Below are 20,185 nucleotides of genomic sequence, written 5' to 3'. Positions count from 1 at the left end.
GAGGTTCTTGGCAGATTGCTGATAAATGTATTGTCACATGTGTATTAATCTTTTTGTTGTCATGACTAGGAGTAAAACATTTTGATGTTTCAAGTAAAACTTTTTCAATGTAATACTCCTATGTATGTTAATATGTACTCCCTCCGTCCCGTAAAGTTTGGCATTTTCAGAAATGCGTGCCATTTTAAAATTGCATATATCTTTCAATCTATAATGTTTTAGGCGAGTTTTTGAACTTTGTTTAATAAAACAAAATAAAATCTATCAAACAAGATCCATATTGCTTATAAAAAATATTATGGATTAAAAGATATAGTTAATTTTTTCATAGGGCTGGAATAGTGAAAGTGCCAAACTTTATGCGACGGAGGGAGTAATTCATTACGTTTTGATAAGTTTGCATCTATGTTCTACTAATTTCGAGGATGAAATTCTTTTAAGAGGGGAATGATGTGACATCCCGCCTTTTCTTTTAAAAAAAAAGAGAAATATTTTTAACACAAATATTTAATTCTTTCATTTTTCTTTTTCAAACTTCTTTCTAATAAAAAAAAGGATATTGATTATTATGAATTGCATTTATTTCGAAAATCCTTCTAATCTCAAATAACTCATATTTGTATGCGTATGTGTATATGTTATATTTTTGGGCCGATTATTTTTACTTGGGTCAGTCTTAATCTTTTAAGTTTCCAGATGGGCCGAGTATTTAGGTTAAAGAAGAAAGGGTCCCTTTATTCCTATAAATATTGACAGCTAGGGTTATTTTATTGGAGTCATCAAAATAACAAGAGAGAAGGTTGTGTGGTAGAGGACTGTGATTGTGGAGTTTGCGGTGCATCAAGATTGAGATTGGTCTTCTCTTAGGTTTCGGTTGGTTGAGAGAGAGAGAGAGAGAGAGAGAGAGAGAGAGAGAGCAATTAGTGTGGTGGCTGTGTGCGTGCAGGTGAGGAGGGGAATTGGTGGTGAGTGTTAGACTTGTATAATCCTTGTAATAGTTTTAGTTTAATATTTATTTATACTTTTAGTTTTGTATTGTCTTTTATTGTGATTCAGATTAGTCGATTACTATTACGCTTCGCATTTGGTTGCATTCTTTTGGACCTCGAGGTGAGTGGTTAAACATGTGATCCCTGTGACGCCCTCAATTTTCAACTGAAGTATAAATGAATTTCATAAATGAAACCTCACAATAACCATATGATACCCAAAAGAATTTAACATTTCTACTTCCATAATTGTACCTTCTCATCCACGAGTTTTCAAAAGATTACATCATTGGCTCAGAGGCCCAAATATTATAAGTACGAAAGTTAAGAGAGTTGTGAGTATTACAAATATCCTTGGTCAAAATAAAATGAATCGAACTATATTACACCTTCCAAAATAAAGTCTATCAAAGAAGTTGGGAAATTCCTCGATGTCAGCTTTCAAAAGGAGATGAAGTCATGCATGCACAACACTTCATGCCGCTATCTTTGATCCGTACTTGAAAGTGATAGAAGGGTTGAGCAAAACACGTGCCCAGTAGAGAATTCTATGCTCAAACTATATGGAAATGTGATGAATCATGCACCATGAATGAGTGAGTATTGACAGATATGCCCAAAGTACGAATGATTTCCAACGAGTTACATGCTACAATCAAAGAATTCTAGACTTCACCTGAATGTCACTAATCGTTTACCTCTCAGACTAAACACATTGATAAACTCACGTCAATCCATGTTAGTTTATAAGTCATTCCAAATCATCTTATTATTCTTCGTACGGCACCACTATTTTTGTCGTGTCCACATTTATTATCACCAAATCCCTTTATTGCAAATCCTTTCCTTTCTTTTAATCATGTATTTCCCATCAATAATCACTTGGGTCACCTCGGGTCTATTTCCCTTGAGCGTAGGGTCACCCTGAGTCTCTATTCCCTCAATAATAATAATTAGTTGGGTCACCTCGGGTCTATTTCCCTCGAGCAGAGGGTCACCCTGAGTCTATTCCCTCAATAATAATAATTAATTTGGTCACCTCGGGTCTATTTTCCTCGAGCAAAGGGTCACCCCGAGTCCATTCCCTCAATAATAACAATTAGTTGGGTCACCTCTCACACTTTTCATAATTGACTTCATCATCAATTTATCGGTTGTACCACATAACTTCAATTAACCATTACGTGACTCCACAAATGTACATATTCATGCCTTCTCATTTGTTTACATACCCGCATCCTACATGACATACTAAACCCATATATATAATCCTACAATAATCTATCCATTTGTTATCCACATTCATTCAATCGAGTCCAAAAGCCATCTAATCAATCACGTGGTATTACAAGGCCAACAATCTACCGTATCGCATATAAGCAAATACACGCGTTCTCACCATACCTCTAAGTATATCCCTTCACCTACACAACATGCTACTCGCAAGCGGTTTCTAAAGTACCCGACCTACTAGTCCCCATACTTGAATCCCGTAATAAGTGTACCAAGGAAGATCGAGAAGTTCAATGAATCGTGAAGATACAAGTTACTACTTTACCCTTAAAATTATTATACCGCTCCCATCTACCATTTATACCCGCCATAATGCTCATACAACCTACGGTACTCGACGATACGTTTTCCGTTTACAAAGATATTAAAATGATGCTTAATTAGTGCCTAGGGAATGGGAACAATCAATGAGTCATCAAAGGACGAGCAACCAAGCTTAGAGATGGTTTAAAGGTGTTTTAGAGGTGTTAGAAGTGATTGGGGGTCAAAAAGATGAAATTTAGAACAAAGATGAAAAACTGCCCCTAAGCTAAAGATATCGATACCTAGCCAAATGGTATCGATACCATTTGACCAAGAAGCTTTTCAGACTCAAGGGTATCGATACCTAGAACAAATGGTATCGATAATAAATGATTTTCTGGGTTTGGAACACAAAGGTATCAATACCTATGTCAAATGGTATCGATACCAGACCAGTTCGAGCAGATTTTCTGCAGATTTTTGAAACTATTCCCAACAATCAAACCAACAACTCCAAGCACAATCAAAGTACAAATTCAACTCATAGGCATATAGAAGAGGAAGATATCCCTACCTCGAAGTTGGAGAGCAAACCCAAAGCGAGATCGAGCCCACGCAACTCCTAGACTCCGAAATCTTGAAATCAACCGAAATATTCCTCCTCCAAGCAAAACCCAGGACATTCAAGCTCAATAACACATAAAGAAGGTAAAATGGAAGTGGGTTTGTGTGGGATTCGTGAGATTTTGGTTGGGAGCAAGTGGGAGAGGGAGAGGAACAGAGAGAGAGGGAGAGGCGTATGAGAGAAGAGAGAGGGAGATGGGAGATTTTTAATCTCTTACAACAAACACACCCCTTATATACTAGCATATACACAAAATACTCTTGCATTCCCTCTGATTGCAATTCTATCATGCAAACCCCAAATCGATTAAACTTAACAAATTTCATATTTTTCTCATTTACAATATCGAATAAACCTTTTAATAATTTCTGAAATTACGGGTCCTTACAATCCCTTCTTTTGGAATCCTTTTGAGCCAATCTAATCTTGACAATTCGTTATTCGTTGTGATCCGATGATGATTATTCTTATTCGTTGCTCTCATAATTATTTTTGATGACAATTGACGTACCCTTGGGCATACAAGGTTAATTGAGAATATTTGTGATTGATCGATTGTCCTTATTTTCATTGTCGTCGATTCGTCGACTCCCTAAAATTATTGTGACTCTACAACAGCTAGGGCTGTAAACGAACCGAATCGAGCCGAACCCTGTTAAGTTCGGCTCGGGTTCGTTGAGGTATGAGTTCGGCTCGAGTTCGATTCGAGCCTAAACAACTTGGCTCGAGTTCGGCTCGTTAAAATTTTTCAAGGCTCGGGTTCTGCTCAGTTGGGTTCGTTAAGATACTAGTCTGGCTCGAGTTCGGCTCGGATTCGGCTCGGGTTCGATTCGAACTTGAACATCTTGGCTCGAGTTTGGCTCGTTAAACTCAAATGAATCGAGCCGAGCCGAATCTAAGCTCGAATTGAGCTCATCTAGACTCAGGTTTGATTCGGCTCGGTTCATTAAACTCAAGCGAACCCAAACTCTCTCATTGATCGTATAAAATTTAGGAGAAAAATAAGTATTGAATTATATATACAATCTTAAAAATTTTTACGTTTACAAATAGACCCCTATTGAATTATTAATTAAATTTAAGTATAGGTTCGCGAACCTAACCGAGCCGAATACCGTTAGGCTCAAGTTCGGCTCATTTACGGAACGAGCCTAGAGTTGAGGTTCAGGTTCAGGTTCAGTTCGTTTAGTAGACAAATCAAACTTGAACGAGCTCTTACCGAACCGAGCCTCGAACAGTTCGCGAATGGCTCAGTTCATTTACAGCCCTAGCAACAGCACAGAGAATAATCCTGGTGCCAGTGACTCCAGTTTGTCGTCGTTCTTATGTGTTTGGGACCATGGATTATATTTATATTTGTGAAAGTCTAAGGAAAAGACCCGTGAGATATCGTGATGACTTTGACCACTAGGGAAAAGACTTGTGAAATACCTTGTGACTCTAGTACTCAACGGATAGGGAAATGATTTGTGAAATACCCTGTGACCCTACTCCGAATGGGCTTAAGGAAAAGGTCTCATCGCCATCCTGTGGTGACTCTAAGTACGGTGTTGGATCCAACGGGCTAAGCCCTGAGAAAATATTTGGCAATTGGTACTTGGTAATTGAAAGATATGGTTCCCACTTTAGTTTGGACTACCTCATTATTGATGTTCATTGTTCTGATATTGTTGAGCAGACTGCTGGTATAGAATGATTACTATCATTGTTCGATTGTTGTTGTTAGAGTTCGTTATTCAGCTATTCATTTGTGGACACTATTTGTTGAGTCATCGATCATTACTATTTGAAACCATTTTCTTTGGAGCCTTCATCACCGTTCATTTATACGTATGCCACTTTGTATTATTCCCTTAGCATGCTTAACTACTCACTGAGCTCGTCAACTAATGGATTTATTCCACATTTTTTTTCAGGTTAGTTCATGGAGTATTGTAGTGGACTTTGTGGCATTGTTGGGACCTTCTGTTTGGACCTCTAGGGCGTTTGCATTTTTATTTATTTTCTATTGTCAAACAGCTTTCGCACTTTTATTTATTGGCAATTCTTGTGGAATTTGGAAATTGGAAAATATGAGATATTGTGTCATTTACTTAAGAAAAATATTGGTTTGGTGTCGCACATTTTATTGTAATAAAATATCCAATTTTTCTTTTATTTATTTCAAGTTGCTAAAAATATTTTTAATTAGGCTTCATGTCCCATGATTGCTTCATGGTACATGGCCGGGCATGCTCCCGGATTTGGGGCGTGACAAGAGTGATATCAAAGCAACTCATGTACATGACCGTGTGAGCTCAGGCCAGAGAAGAGATGTGGATAAAGCCGTGGTGACTCTGACTGCTAGAGAAAAGACCCGGGTAAAGCCGTGGTGACTCTAGTACTCAACCTCGCGAGGATGCGAGAGAATAAAGTTGGGGAGATTGTAATACTCCGTCCCACATCGAAAGTCTACATGGGTGATCTTGGGCATATAACAAACCTTGTGGGCTACTACTAGTACCTTGGGCTTAAGCTTTTAAGCCATGTGGTGTGGCTGGTGGATCAAAATCAAGGTACTAGGTGAGCGGTCTACTTGGGGCGTTACAACCAATGAATGGCGTAACAAATAATTACGGGGAAGAACTAGAAGGTAGAAATTTCATGAAAGCTCAAATGTCTGCAGTCAAAAATTCCAAACCATTTTCTTCAAGATGCATCCACCTCTTTTGTTGAATGGGTTAACGTTTCGCCAGCTAAGCTTAATTGAGTTGGTAATTGTATTCATTTTTCCAAGTACCATATCAAAAAAACCCTTCCTAGTTTATAAGTTGGCGTTGTCTCCCTGGCAAGCTTTGCGGTTTTTTTTTCCTTGATAAGAAAAACCAAAGCTTTCTACCTCATTGAGCTCTGTTCTGGGAGAATCGATCACAGCCAAGGATCCACCACATAATCAACATAGGGCTTCTACCCTTTGCAGTTCGCATGCACAGAAATTTATTCAAACACTCCATATAACCCATAGAAGTACACCGTAAAGAAATGAAAAATGATAGCTTTGGTGATGAAGACAAGAATTGTAATACCCGTCCCGGATATTTAATATTTCATTCATATTTTAATTAAATATGTGTTTATGGGGTTAACTCATATTTGGTGAGTATTTAACTAAATGTTGTTGGTTGGTTGCATAAGTGGAGGGGCAGTGTGGTTACACCATATAGTTTTTCGAAGGGAGATATTTCTTAAATATCTCATTCCTCCCCCTTTCCCTGGTATTATGGGAGAGAGAGAGAGAGAGAGAGAGAGAGAGAGAGAGAGAGAGAGAGAGAGAGAGAGAGAGAGAGAGAGAAGGGAGAAGAGGAGAAGGAGAAGAAGAAGAGAGGAAGAGGAGAAAAAGAGGAAAAATTGGGGTTGTTCTTGCTAGGCTTGTAGTTGAAGCTCTACCTGGTAAATTCATGTTTCTCTTACTTGATTCTATGTTTTTATGGTTGAATTTATAATCTGGATAGTTGGTTTTGAATGGAATTTGGGGGTTTGGAATTGGGTTTATGGAAACTCAAGATCTTAATTTGAATCTCTTGAATTCGGTGGTTAGAACTTGTTTAATTCACGAATTAGTTGTTATTAGAGTAGTTCTTGAATATCTCTAAGTTTGGGTACGATTTGGTATAGTTTTGGTGTTGTTTTGAAGAGGTTTCGTTGGGTTTTAGAGGTTGGAGTTGGAGGGTGTTCATGCTTGGTTTTTGGCTGAAAATATAGGTCCTACCGATAGGAGTATGGTCCCTACAGGTAGAAACGCTATCCAGTGGTGTCATTTTCGTGATTTTGGGGTTTCCTACCACTAAGAGTTTGGTCCCTATTATTGTTTAGCTTTTGATATGTTGTGAATGTTTCTGTGTGAGGCACACTATGTCGTAAAGCCATATCGCTCATTTAGCGATGGTTGAGAGTATGGTGTGTGGGACACAAGATTCGGTTGTGATATGCATGTTTGATGAATATGCATGCTAATGGGTGTTGATTGAACCGCCAAATGTTAATGTGTGAGGCATACCATGTCGTATGCCATGGCGACTAATTGTCGGTGGATGGGAGCATAGTATGTGGGACACCTCTTCATGGGTACATGGGATGTGGCAAACATGCTACTGCATGTGATGTGATTATGTTCATGTTGTTATGCATTGAATATTACTATTCTATTTGGGTGGACGTCTTGGCTATAACTATTGTATACATTTGAGTATTTCAGTTACGTTAGTGAGTTCACATTCATGTTGATATTCTTTCGGGTATTGTGGTATTATGTTGAGCACTTTTATATCTCACACACTCTGGCTTTCCTTTTTGATCTGTCAGGTAACAGGTTGCTTAGAGTGGGTCAACTACTGGTCATCATGTTGAGGAGTTTTGGGCTAGCGTTGGATGATGTGGATGAGCGAGCTGGTTGTAGGTAGTGAACTAAGAAGTTGATTTATATAAGTTGTAAATAAGTCGTCGGTGAATGTGTTGAAGTATAGAATTTTTAAAGTATTATAATACTGATGTTGTTGCTTAGTTGTGCGAGGTTGTGGTTGATTGGTCTATACGTTGACACTTTTATATTTTTTAAATGATAAGTCTTCCGCTGGGTGTTTATTCTGACAGGTTGTGAAGTGTGGCTTGGTCTTCTGTGTGGAGTGTCACATGGCCGCGTCGACTCGGCCCCACTTTAGGTGCCGTTTGCGGGGCGGGGCATGACAAGAATAGCCAAACACTAAATCCAAGCACCTGACAAAGAGAGAATCGACCTGAATTAAATTAGGTAACGTTAAATGATGAAATCAATAGCTTAATATTAATCATGTACAATTTAGATAAATTGAGCTTTTGGGTACTTGAAATGTGAGGCCAGAATCAATTCGCAGAGAATTGATGATCGTTTGTGCCGTTCAAAAAAAATTGACGGTCGTTTGTGACTAAAGGTGTGGTGAGATAAAACATGGAGAGAGAGAGATAGAGAGAGAGAGAGAGAGAGAGAGAGAGAGGGGGGGGGGGGGGGGGGGGGGACGAGGGCGACGAGGACCTGTGTAGAGATGATCTTCCTCACTTGGGCGGGTTGATATTTGGGTGGGGGAGACTAAAACAACGCCAACCGAGTTTTCTTGAGACCTCGCGTCTTCAACACTTGAGGTCCACCAAACAATGTCACTCGAATTTCACAGACTTCACATTTTTAACCTGCGAAGTTCTATCAAGCCAATTTGTAAATTGCTAACTCATTTTGAGTTTATTTCTTGATCGAAAGTGTACAAGTTAGGTCTTGTCAAGAAGATAAAACTTGATAGATATCATGTTGTTGAGATGTCAATTGATACATAATCGAAGATGATTTTGGCGATTTTTTTTGGGCCAAGCTATTTGCAACCACAAATTTCATATATGTAGTCTGTTTTAAAATAAACCACTTTCGGACAAAAATACCCTTTTTTAATACAAAAATACCCCTAAAATTACTACACACAAACCACTCCTCCTTCTCCCTTCTCTCTCCCCGTTACCACCACCATCACCACACCACCACGACAGCCACTCCTCCACCACCATCGAAAAAAAAAAAAGAGTTCTCGTTACCATCACTTCTCTCTCCCCATTATTGTATGGATAGCTCCTTTCAGAGCTTGGTCTCCGATAACCTCTTGACTGAAAAAAAAAAAAAATAGATGAAAACCCAGATCGAAAAACGACGATGACACCGCCGCTGCCATCACAAAAACCAGTCCCAACGCGCATTAACAAAATGCGTGATGTTAATCGTGCACTCACAAAATGCGTAATACAAAGGCATTATGCATTCGAAATTTGCTTTTTTAACAAAAAAAAAGAAGAAGACATGACGCATCTTCAAGATGCCTTACAAAGGGTTCGGATATTAGAATATGAATTTTGTGGACATTTTCGGAAGTTAATTTTCGATTTTGGCAGCGATTTTCAGGATTGAGTGTCCGATTGTTATTCATCATTTTTTTTTTTTGGCAAGTAGTTTGTTGTTGTTGATGGTGGGTGACTGGTTGTAACCGGAGTTGAGGGGCGGTGATGGCAGTGACTGGAGTTGGTGATGGCGGTGATGATTGTGGCCAATGGTGGTGGCGATACTAGTGATGGAGGTGGTGATTGTGGCCCCCACTGTCCATCGGGAAAACCCACCGCCTCTCTCCCCATTACCAATGTACCCATCCATCTGAATCTCTCTCTGAAAAAACAAAACCAGAAAACCCACACAGAGAGAGAGAGAGAGAGAGGCACATACAGATCCTGCTAAACCGGCTATCCTTCACATCAATCACCCTTGCGGTGAGTTTTCCCGTCTGGTGTGGTGAACGGTGGTGATGGTGGACCATGGTGGTTATGAAGGATTTGGTAGTGGTGCAGGGGAGAGGGCAAATTTGAAAGTTTATGGATATTTGTGAGGTTGCATATAGCAAATTGTTATAAGATTTGTGGGTCAGGCTTAGAACGAGCTACGTATAGAAAATTTGTGGTTGCAAATAGCTGGGCCCTTTAGATATTGTGTTTCACATGTGAGTGGGCATTAGTCCAAACGGTGTCGTTGCAAAAGTTTGCGGCCAGGCGGTAACCTTTGTTGGCCAGGCGGTAAATGTTCGCGGCCATGAGCAAGAAGTTACGTGTTTACGTTTCACGCTTTTCAAATAATGCTGGACAGTGTTAAAACGTCATTGCTGATCCAAAAAAACAAAGAAGTGTTAAAACCTCATCACCCCTCAGACTCCGCTGTGAGGGTTTATGCGCCCAAAGCTTAATAGTAAATCGCAACAATCAGACGAACGGCTTCGGACGAATCGAATCATTCATCGCGGAATCCATGAAGCTGCTTCACTCCATCTCCGGTACGTCCATTTCTAGAGAGAGATGAATCTAGAGAGAGAGAGAGAGAGAGAGAGAGAGAGAGAGAGAGAGAGAGACACGTGCTTTTTGACTGATGATGTTTTCCCATTTCTAACAGGGCACCACAGGTCTCTGGTCCGAGCAATCGGACGCCGCTACTTCGCGGCTTCGACCGAAGAGTTTGCCAAGAGGAATTACGCCAACAATGATTCGGAGTATAACACCGTCATTACCTCTCTCACTTCTCAACGAAGGCACCTTTCAATTTCTCCTCTCTCTTTTTTTTTTTTTTTTAAAGGTTTGTGTTTATGCATTATTATGTAGGAATGTGTATGTGGATTGGGATAGACCAATGAGGGGTTGGTTCATTGGTGGAAACTCAGAAACTCAGGACTTGGTTGGACAAGGCCCATGTTCGAGTTCCACAAGGGGTTAAAGCTAAACATACTCTAACACCACCTCTACCTACAGGTGGTGAGACTTTAGCTTCGGTCCCGACATAGGTGACATGGGGTCACCTACATATAGTGGTGTGGTGTGACAGGGCAATAAGTTCTCGTTTTTCGGATCGGACAATCTTTTTGGTGCGGAGGGATATATTACTTGGTAGTGTAAGAAACTAGTTTACAAAATAAATTTACGCAAAATCTTGTATTTTTTGAAGAGTTTTTTTTTAGAAAAAGCTGATCCTAGGGGATAAGTTAAAATGTGGGCTCCATGTCATAAGTTTCTTGCTAAGTGACCATATGAAAAATGCAGGAAAATGCTACATTCCCATAATCTCCAGGCCACTGCATTCTATTGTTTACCACATGTATTCTTGTGTGTTGTGCAGGCATTATTTGTTGAGAGATGTGTATGATGATATGATGCTGGATGGGGTTAAACCAGAGCGAGATACATTTCACTCGCTGATTGTGGGGACGATGAAAGGCGCTCGGTTGCAGGACGCTTTCTTCTTCCGTAATGAAATGAAAGCCATGGGTTTGGTTCCTGATGTATGTACTCGTTCTTGTTTTCTGATTCCATGGTACATGTTATTACTCTATCAAACATTCATTTCTTTGATTTTATTATACTCATAAAACATAAAGTGGAAGACAATTGCTTTGTGGTTTTGAAGTGTTGTTAGGGGCCCTTTGTTGTCCGTGTTGTGTTGAAATGTAAAGTTTGACTTGAACTCAAAGTTGTTGAAGGCGCGCCCCAGCAAGTGTGAGGCAAGGCAACATGATATAAGCCCACCATAGGCGCTTTAGGGGCACACCTCTTGTGCCTTTCACCTTAGAAAGTGACAAGCACCTTTTTCAAGTCGTTTTAAAGAGAAATAAGTGTAAAATATTAACCCTAAAAGCAAAAAAGGAACGACAACTTTTATAGTGCAGTCCACAGACTCCAAATCAACAATCAACGAGCTCGACTGAAGTCTCTAGTAGTCACAACTGATTGTTGGTTGCTGATCAAAGTTCAAGCTTTTTGATTTTTACGTCTCTGCCTCTGAGAAACCTTTTCTTGTCTTTTGGGTCAACTTTCTTAATGCCCTCTTTTTTTTTTCCTTTTCTCCACAAATCATTATAGTATTGGTAATGGGCTATGACTTTATTGTGCATCAGGTGTTCTAGTTCCATTAAGAGGGCTAAGTGGCCTTGGACTATATACTTGCTCTTATTTTTAGTGTTATATAACCAGGGGGGAGTTAATTTCTATAGCTAATGCTTTTTCCTATAGTTAATTTTGATTGTTGTCTCTATTATGTTTGTGCTCGACTATGACCTTCGCTTCAATAAGGCCCACGCCTCGCCTTTCGGCTAGGCCCCAATAGTTCTTTGGAGCCTTGGTGCACCTATCGCCTCTCATAAGTCATAACTATTCATTAACATTATTAAGTGGGCCGATGATTGATATGACAAGCTTATTGGTGGTCAAATTAAATGTCGTGTTTGACGCTAATTTTCCTGGTTGCATACGTAGAACCCTGGTTGACCATGGCCCTGTGAACAACCCAAATGAGTAGTTTGGTTTAATCGGTGGCTGAATTAATTCTTGTATAAGGGCCACTTGATTGGAAAAAAACAAAAAGGAGGGGTGGTTTAAGACCTGATAAAAAAGACATGGGCAAAAGGAGGGAGTGGCTTTTTTGTGTAAGCCATTTGGGGTAGTTACTTACACCACATTTTCATGCAGTGATCGGTTTGTCAAGTTAGGCTATGATAATGATATCGAAGTCATCTAAAAAAAAGGAATAAAACGAGTGAACACGTGTCTTGGAATCAGAAATGTTGGCAGGAGAACGAGTATTATTATACAAGGTGATTTTTTGTGTCTGGGGGCATGAGCTCCCACTTGTTCCAGATGCATACTTAACTACATAGGGTAAATGAAGTATTGAGACAGACATTTATCTAATCTTTTTATCTTATGTGAGCAAGAGGGAAAGCCTTATGTTTCATTGAAGTCAACCATGCGTGCCTCTAAAATTGTGTAGTTTTTTTTTTTTTTTTTTGGGTAGTTAAAGATTTTATTCACAACAAACAAGATACAAAATCAAAGGGGCATTCCCCAGAGAAACAAGCCAAAAAATTGCTCAGCAAAGCACTCTACCAACAAAACTCAACAGAAATGACAACTAACCCAAAACCCACATCTATACAAACTATTCGCTATTACCGAGAGTAAAAGATACGACTAGAGAAGCGCCAATGGGAGCAGAGGGCCAGATTAACTCCTGTTCTCTTCACTCTTCTCCAAGAACTGACACAAGCCCTAACCTATGTGCAAATTTGAGCTTCCAAACCCTGCACATCCAAGCCTCTATGCTGTTGAAAAATGCATCTGTTACGCTCCCCCTCAAACATGATAAATTGTAGCAGCAAAAACCACTTTAGCCACCAGATTCAAGAAAAGAGTGTCATTATGGTGTTGAACCATCCAATCTACCACCTGTGAAAGAATAGATAGGCTACAAAAGGAACTAAACTTCATCTGCAACAATCTCCACAACTGAGATGAAAAAGGGCTCTTAAAAAACAGATGCTCATGAGATTTCACAGCATTTGAACATAACACACATTGGCTTCCCACCAAAACACCCCACTGCTGCAACCTGTCCTTTGTGGAAAGTCTACACAGGATAGCCAACCACTGCACAATAGCCCACCTAGGAACTGCATGCTTGTACCAAATTACTTTAGCCCAAGGGACCAAAAGGTTTGGGCCTTCTGAATGCATTCCATGCAAACTGGATAGAGAATCTACCATTGGCATTTAAGTTCCAAATAATAGAATCCTCCCTGGCAGTATTAGGAAGAAGAGAAACAGGGGTATGCTCAATAATCTCTCTAGTGACTGTATTCCTCCCCCTGGGCCAAATCCATTGATTATCAACAATAATAGAAGCCACTTTAGACTGCAGATTCCTACCTAGATTATATGTCACTCTGGCACCAAATCTAGCAAGCAGTGGGCCAAGTGGGTGCCAATTATCTAACCACAAGAAAGTTTTATTCCCATTACCCACCAAGTATGTTATCCAAAATTGTGTAGTTGTTTTTATGGATGTTGTATTTCTTTAATTTCAGTTGGTCAAGTTCCTGTAAAACGGGTTTTGAGAATCTATTTGGGTTAGCTATAATTTGAGAAGTTTAATTGTCATGTGATGGCTATTGATGTTATAGGTTGCTTTATACAACTTCTTGATCTCAACCTGTGGGAAATGCAAGAATTCACAGCAGGCAATCCAGGTATGGATGACCATTTGTTTTTGCTAACTTGATATTATTGTATATGCATGTTATAAACATTTCTTCTCTGTCTCTTTAAATTGAAGATTTTGGAAGAGATGAAGAGATATGAAGTCAAACCTACAGGACAAACTTTTATCTGTCTACTGAATGCATGTGCAGCTGCTGGGCGGTTAGATCAAGTGTATGGTACCAATTCCATGGACTGATTTTTCTACCTATGTATTAATTGTCGCCATCTCTTATATGGTCCATGGCCTCCATGGATCTCATGCAGTATAGGCCCCTTTGTAACATATTCCACTGCTGTACGCTGAATAATATCGTGGTCTTGTTTGAGTGGTTGGTAATTATTTCGTGTAGATAGTTTTTGGTTTACAGTAAGTTTCTTGTAGTAATTCTCTCCTATTCCATACGGGTGTATATTCTGAAGAAAAAAGAGAGTCCAAGGATCATAGTTTGTATTTGATCTTTCTAATTTTACAACCGGTCCCTTAGAATTGTGTCTTGTAGTTTGACTTGTCATCAGATTTTCCCGCATTAAATAGTGGGTAAATTGGCTGGCTTTGATATTACAGGTATGGAATTGTTCGTGATATGACTGCAGCTGGTCTTGGTTTAAACAAGTTTTGCTACGCGGGCCTTATTGCTGCACACAAGAATAAGACTCCTATTACCGATGATACAGCTAGCAAAGTAATTGTCAAGTATCTCTACTAATGTTTATTAGATTTTCGTTCGCAGATCCTATGACATTTATGATATTTTCCTTTCTGTGGAGTAGATTATTGAGCTTGTTGAGCAGTCCAAGGGGTGGTCGTCAGTTGAATCCTCGAGAGACAATGCTGAAAATGTTATGATGGGTGTTACTGAAGAAGAGTTATATAATACTCCCACTGCAGAATGCATTCATAGGCGTGGTGGCTTCATATTTAGGGAGTTAACTGTGTATCATGTGGCATTTCATGCATGTGCAGACCTCAGAAATGTTGAGGTACCAAATCAGATGTGCTCTCTTGTTTCTTTGATTCAGACTTTATTACCAATCTAGCATCACCAAGTGGGCAATCTCTGTTCACTGTTATTTCCTCGTTAATGAATGTTCAATTGATCGTAGTTCTCTGTTGGCTTGATGATATACCACTCCATAGATAACATCTGTTTTGTAAATTTGGCCGTATGCTGTGCTCTGCTGTGATAAGAAAGATTTTTGTGCTCTCATTGATTATGCACAATATCCGTTTCTGTAGCAAGTAGTGTAACATTAACTGTAAATTGGTCCTTTTGTGGCCTCATTTGATAATTTTTAATGCATGTCCCCATTTTTCTTGTTCCTCCTAGAATTTTGTTGGGAAAAGAAATCTTCTCTTCTTACCTTCGAAAAATTTGTACATATGTTACACAAAGTATTTGTATACTGTTTTGGTGTATTTGACATCCCATGTTTCTCAGTATCCTTTTACATTTTTGAAACTCTTGAAATCTTCTTTGGTCACATTGAGTTTCAAACACAACTTTGAACCAAGTTCTCTATGATTACAACCTGTTTGGAAACATGTGATGGCATGGCCTGTTTACTAGTTACATGCAGATACAGTTCTGGTTTGTTCTTTTTCCCGTTAATTATGTGCTTACATGGATATTTGTGATTTCAATAGGCAATGGAAATACTCCTAGAGATGCTGACAAAGGATGGCAAACCTCTTGATGTCTATTGTCTGATACAAATCATGAGGTACTAGTTAGTGATATGCTTATGCTTGAAGAGTTTCATGCAAACCATGTGGAAGCATGTTACAGTATATATGGTCATAGTTTCATTCTGAAAGAAACATTTATAGGTACTTTATTGCCATTTAGCGAGAATGGGTACTCAGAAATAGTAAAAGCTCATGTCTTGTTATGTACTTAATGTTTTCTGTTTTATCTATTATCTTATTTGCATTGATATGATTGTATCTTTTGTTCCTTTGTTGCATGACCTCGATGTCTTTGTATTATTTACTTTTGAGAATGAGCTATGCTCCATTTTAAGTGTCTTGTTCAGATGACATTTCATGAAACAATGATGCTCAATGGTCCACTACCTCATTGTTTCTTAGTTCATTTCTCTATCGTCATTCGCATATCTTGGAAGAACTGAAGTCTGCAATGGTATGTTCTTTGTCAACGTATCAGAAAGTTGATGTCACCTTGTAAGGAAAAACAAAAGGAAATGGGATGAAGTCCATAGCAATGAATCCTGCAACTAGTAAAGAAAATAAAAGATGTGTTTACTGCTCATACTAGTTTGTTCGGGATGGCCCTTCTATTTTGCTAGTTAAACAATGATTTTGCCATCTGATTTTGATGGCTGTCATTCTGGGAAACTCTTACCCATTTGCTTTGGCGGCTTGTTAAAAAATTCCACATTTCTTAATCGATTTTGCTAACGTCAGCCCACTGGGTAGAGGATAATTCACACAATGTTAAGAGTTTCAATGCACTTTCCTAGATATACCTATACACATTCCACAGATATCAATGCACTTTTTGCTCATTAACCATGGCCCACTGGGTTGAGGTTAGCATTTTCCTTTCTGAATTACCTACTTGATACATTTCTGTTGGAGCAACTTATACTCTGCTATTTATGCTGCTTATACATACTTTGAAGTCAGCTATAATTACAATTTTCCTGTAATTTGTCATTATTTCTTTTCAAGTGGATCCACGAGTTTTGCTCCATGGATACCTCTGCAGTGCTGATGAACTGACATGGTTCACCATTCTTTCGATATAGTCAGCCGATGACTTTCTTAGTATTTTTTTCCACGTTCGGCATATTTGTATACTTCTTGCATGTTTGTTCCCTTTGTGTTGGTTTGTGGTTTTTAATATTTGTTTGTGACGCTGCTACGATGTGTGATCACCAAAAGATGCTTCAGGGCTTTGCTTGACTCACTGTTTACTTAACAGTATGACCACTCGGTGAAAGAATAACTAAATCTTTTAGTGTTTAACTGCCATGTACTGCAGGTGTTATCTGCATTCCGGAGACCTTGATCGCGGTCAAAAAGTTTTTGAAGATTACATGAATACAGGGAAGCAGCCTATGGTGGAGCTGTATGTGGTGAGTTCTACGTTATGAATCTGGTCTGCTGGCCAATAATGGTTAACATTATCTGACATTTACTTTCCAAATGCTCGTTATTTGCATTTTGGGGGTGTCATTGAGGTTGTCAAGGCACCTTTTCCGCACTGCCTATTGTTTTTTTTTTTTTTATCCGCACACTGCCTATTGTTGTGCCATAGGATCTTTCTATTTTTTTTTTTGGTTACTTCGGGAATGTTAGGATCTTTCTATTGGCACTATTGTTTAAGGTTTTTGGAAAACAGGTTTAGTTCCTAAGAGTGCAGAAAGGTCACTATTCTTGCCTTTCTGGTCTTCTTCATAACTTTTGTTTAGTTAGAATCCAAAAAATGGTTGGAGATGCATCAATGACTGCCATGTGGAACCACAATTTGGAACTGGCTATGTCCTTAACTGCGGAACATTTTTCAGCAACTTGTTTAGATTCTTTGTTGAATTTAGAATATCTATGTTGACTTCTTTTGTGGTGTTCCTCAACTTCTTGTCACTTTTTTATTTTCTGGTTCTGACTCTGGACGATTTTCTGGTAAATAAAAAACTCTTCCTTTCTTCTGCCTAATTGGCAAGAGCAATGATTGTTCATATATGGCTTTAAAATTGTTTCATTGGAGAAATGTTGTAGTATGGACTAGAAATGCATAATTTTCTGTTTTTTTTTTTTTTTTATTGTTTGAACTGTGGACTTTCCGGGCTGTAGACTCTTGCTGAGGGAGCAATGTTGGGGCACACTCCCAGGGGAATGCAACTTGCCCTTGAGACGCTGGTATGTTTGGGTTTGCTGTTGATTTGGTTTTAATTGCTCAAATTAGATCATCTCCAAAGGAGTAAGCAAAACTTCATACCAAAAATTTTCTGCCCATGTGGTAAGTTGAAGGTTTAGTGCACTCCAATGGAATCTTCAAATTCTTACTCTGTTTATAATTTCTTTGACTTTTAGAGCTTCACTTTTTTAAAGAATTAAACTTTTCTTCATAATTAAGGACTACATTTGTTGGGTTGGCTATTTGAAGAGTCATTCCTCTCTCTTCAAGTGAGGAGGGAAAGCTAAACTAGAATAGTGTAAAACTTTTACTACTTCCCTTGAGGTGCTTTTTATTGGCATGGCTTTTCAAATTCGGTGTGAATCTAATTTTGCTACTTCCATGGAGATGCTCTTGGAGAGTTCTCTTCATTCTAAAAAATTGTGATATTCTATCCTCTCGCCCTTATCCAGGAAAAGATGGTCGCGAGGGGATTTAACTTGAACCCCAAAATGGGTAATGATCTCCTCCTTGCAGCTTCCGGTGAAAAGGTAATAATTTTTTCGTGAACAGCTCATCACATTCAATAGAGCATTAATTTTTATTGGTGCTATGTACTCAGTACCAGTATTTTTCCCAACTAGTTTGGAGTTTGGTTCAACTATAACTAGAGATTTACATTTCATTGCAGACTGGTGGGTATACCATGGCAAATTACGTATGGGACCTGATGCAGTCTCGGAATATCACCCCTTCACTTCCTGCTGTTGAAGCATATTACCATGGCTTAAAAGTGAGTCTCCTAGCCTTACTAATATCGGAGTGATTATTCAGTGCCCTAGGGGCATTGCCAAGGGTGCACCAACTATCTCTCTGCCACATTTTAGATGTGTGGTGGAGAGAAGAGTTTGGGCACCACGTGGCAATGCTCTTGGGGCATTGAATAACTTTTCCTAGTATCAAGAGTTTCCAACCTGTCAAGTACCAAATGCCATATGTACTAGGAAAACGTATTGTCATAATTGAACTACTCTATGCAACCAAATGCTTCCGTACGCGTGGAATGTGGACTTTGTCACATGCAAATATTTCAAGTATGATATTGAAGCTGTTGGACCTCAACATGTTTTGGGGTTTTCCAGGAAATCCTTAGCTGTATATTAGACTGTATAGGCTGAAGAGCAAATTTGATTAGGTTGAGTGATGGATTTACTACTTGCATCATGAAGTAAATATTCTGCTCCAGAAGCACAAAACTGGAGAAAGATGATGTTTAATTAGAACCATCTGATGACGTGGGTACATCGCTCGTTACGGAAAACCCATATGGAGGGGAGTATCAACTTAATTCTCTTGCATGAGTGCTCAATCTTTGACATAATACTACAGTAATGGGTGCCTTGTGCCTTGTCTGTCAGCCGAAGAGAAACTAACTTGTGCATAAGCATATCATAATTCCTCTTGCTTTTCTCCTTCGTGCAACATGAATGCCTGAGCTTTTGAGAATGTAGTCAAACGCTTGAAATCAATTGCGAGATCGAGGCCGACTTTTATAGGTTAAACCTTCATGATTGAATTGTTTGTCTATTTACTGTTTTCACATTACTTTATGTTTTTGTCCAGGAACGAGATATACCTGCAGATGATCAAAGACTAATGCTTGTATCTCGAACTTATGCCAATCAGCGCCAAAGATTCAGACAAGGGCCTGGCCGATCATAGTTTAAAAGATGAAGAAAGTTGCTCGATTCTTTTCAGTTGTACTGTTATTGCTTGTTTCAATAATTTCTTGAATGGTGTAATCTTAAGTTGCTTTCTGGAGGATGCCTAAGGTTTAACGGGAAAAAAAAGTGGAACTGTAGCTATATATGATGCCATTTTGTGTCCAGGCTTGTCGTAATACACAGTATTTTGCCGGTCTAATTTTCATCCCAATCTGAAGCGAGTGCTGAGTTAATACAACAGGCTGAAATCTCGGATAGATCCGATTAAAAAAACTGCCGTGAACACAAATGTTGGGCACAGATTGGTATGATGCTTGTGGATTCCACATGCATTTGCTGATTCCGTGTGTATAGATGGCTCTATCCGGATTTGTGTCCGAACATTGATGAATCAAAACCTATGAAAGAGAACCCTACTACTGTTCCAGAGTTTCTTCTGCATTCAGATTGGATAGTGGAAAGTTGAACTTTACAATGCCTAAAGTAGAAGATGAATAAAAATCACACATTTTAATTTTGATTTGTTTGCGCTGGTTTTATACTTTCCATAGCTTACAATTAATTTGAGTAACTTAACTCGCATCTTAATTCTTATAATTTATAACAATAGATACGCACTTTTCTGTGCATTGAACGGGATCACGGTTGTACTTTAATAAGATTATAGGGAAGGGTGAACTCACTATTTTAAATATAACTTATTATAAGTTGGAGCCACTCAAAAGAGTCAAAATGGTGAGTACTAGAGTTGCATAAATCTTGGACCTCGCATGTTGAAGACGCGTAGGGCTGTACTAAACGAGCCAAAAAACTTGGGAGCTCGAGCCCTTAGTC

General features: G+C 39.0%; 1 protein-coding gene across 1 annotated transcript; it reads left to right on the top strand.

Annotated features, from left to right (window-relative positions):
• The first annotated feature begins 9,869 nt into the window (after positions 1-9,869).
• Positions 9,870-19,550, top strand: LOC131304201 (pentatricopeptide repeat-containing protein At4g35850, mitochondrial). The gene is made up of 13 exons (XM_058331347.1): positions 9,870-10,019; positions 10,136-10,271; positions 10,853-11,015; positions 13,689-13,754; positions 13,841-13,938; positions 14,333-14,450; positions 14,539-14,748; positions 15,413-15,489; positions 16,773-16,866; positions 17,585-17,650; positions 18,101-18,178; positions 18,319-18,420; positions 19,251-19,550. The coding sequence occupies exons 1-13, from the start codon at positions 9,995-9,997 to the stop codon at positions 19,347-19,349; spliced, it is 1,332 nt and encodes a 443-aa protein (XP_058187330.1). The 5' UTR covers positions 9,870-9,994; the 3' UTR covers positions 19,350-19,550.
• The last annotated feature ends 635 nt before the right edge of the window (positions 19,551-20,185 follow it).

This window comes from Rhododendron vialii, chromosome 10a (genome assembly GCF_030253575.1).
Source record: "Rhododendron vialii isolate Sample 1 chromosome 10a, ASM3025357v1".
Classification (NCBI taxonomy): domain Eukaryota; kingdom Viridiplantae; phylum Streptophyta; class Magnoliopsida; order Ericales; family Ericaceae; genus Rhododendron; species Rhododendron vialii.
The sequence above is the reverse complement of the archived record's forward strand: the minus strand, read 5'-3'. Positions and strand labels throughout refer to the sequence as shown.

Excerpts from the sequence above, each read along its gene's own strand:
- LOC131304201 (XM_058331347.1), top strand. The coding sequence starts at position 9,995 with ATGAAGCTGCTTCACTCCATCTCCG. Across the intron at positions 10,020-10,135 it reads GCTGCTTCACTCCATCTCCG|GGCACCACAGGTCTCTGGTC; the intron begins GTACGTCCATTT and ends CATTTCTAACAG. Across the intron at positions 10,272-10,852 it reads TCTCTCACTTCTCAACGAAG|GCATTATTTGTTGAGAGATG; the intron begins GCACCTTTCAAT and ends TGTGTTGTGCAG.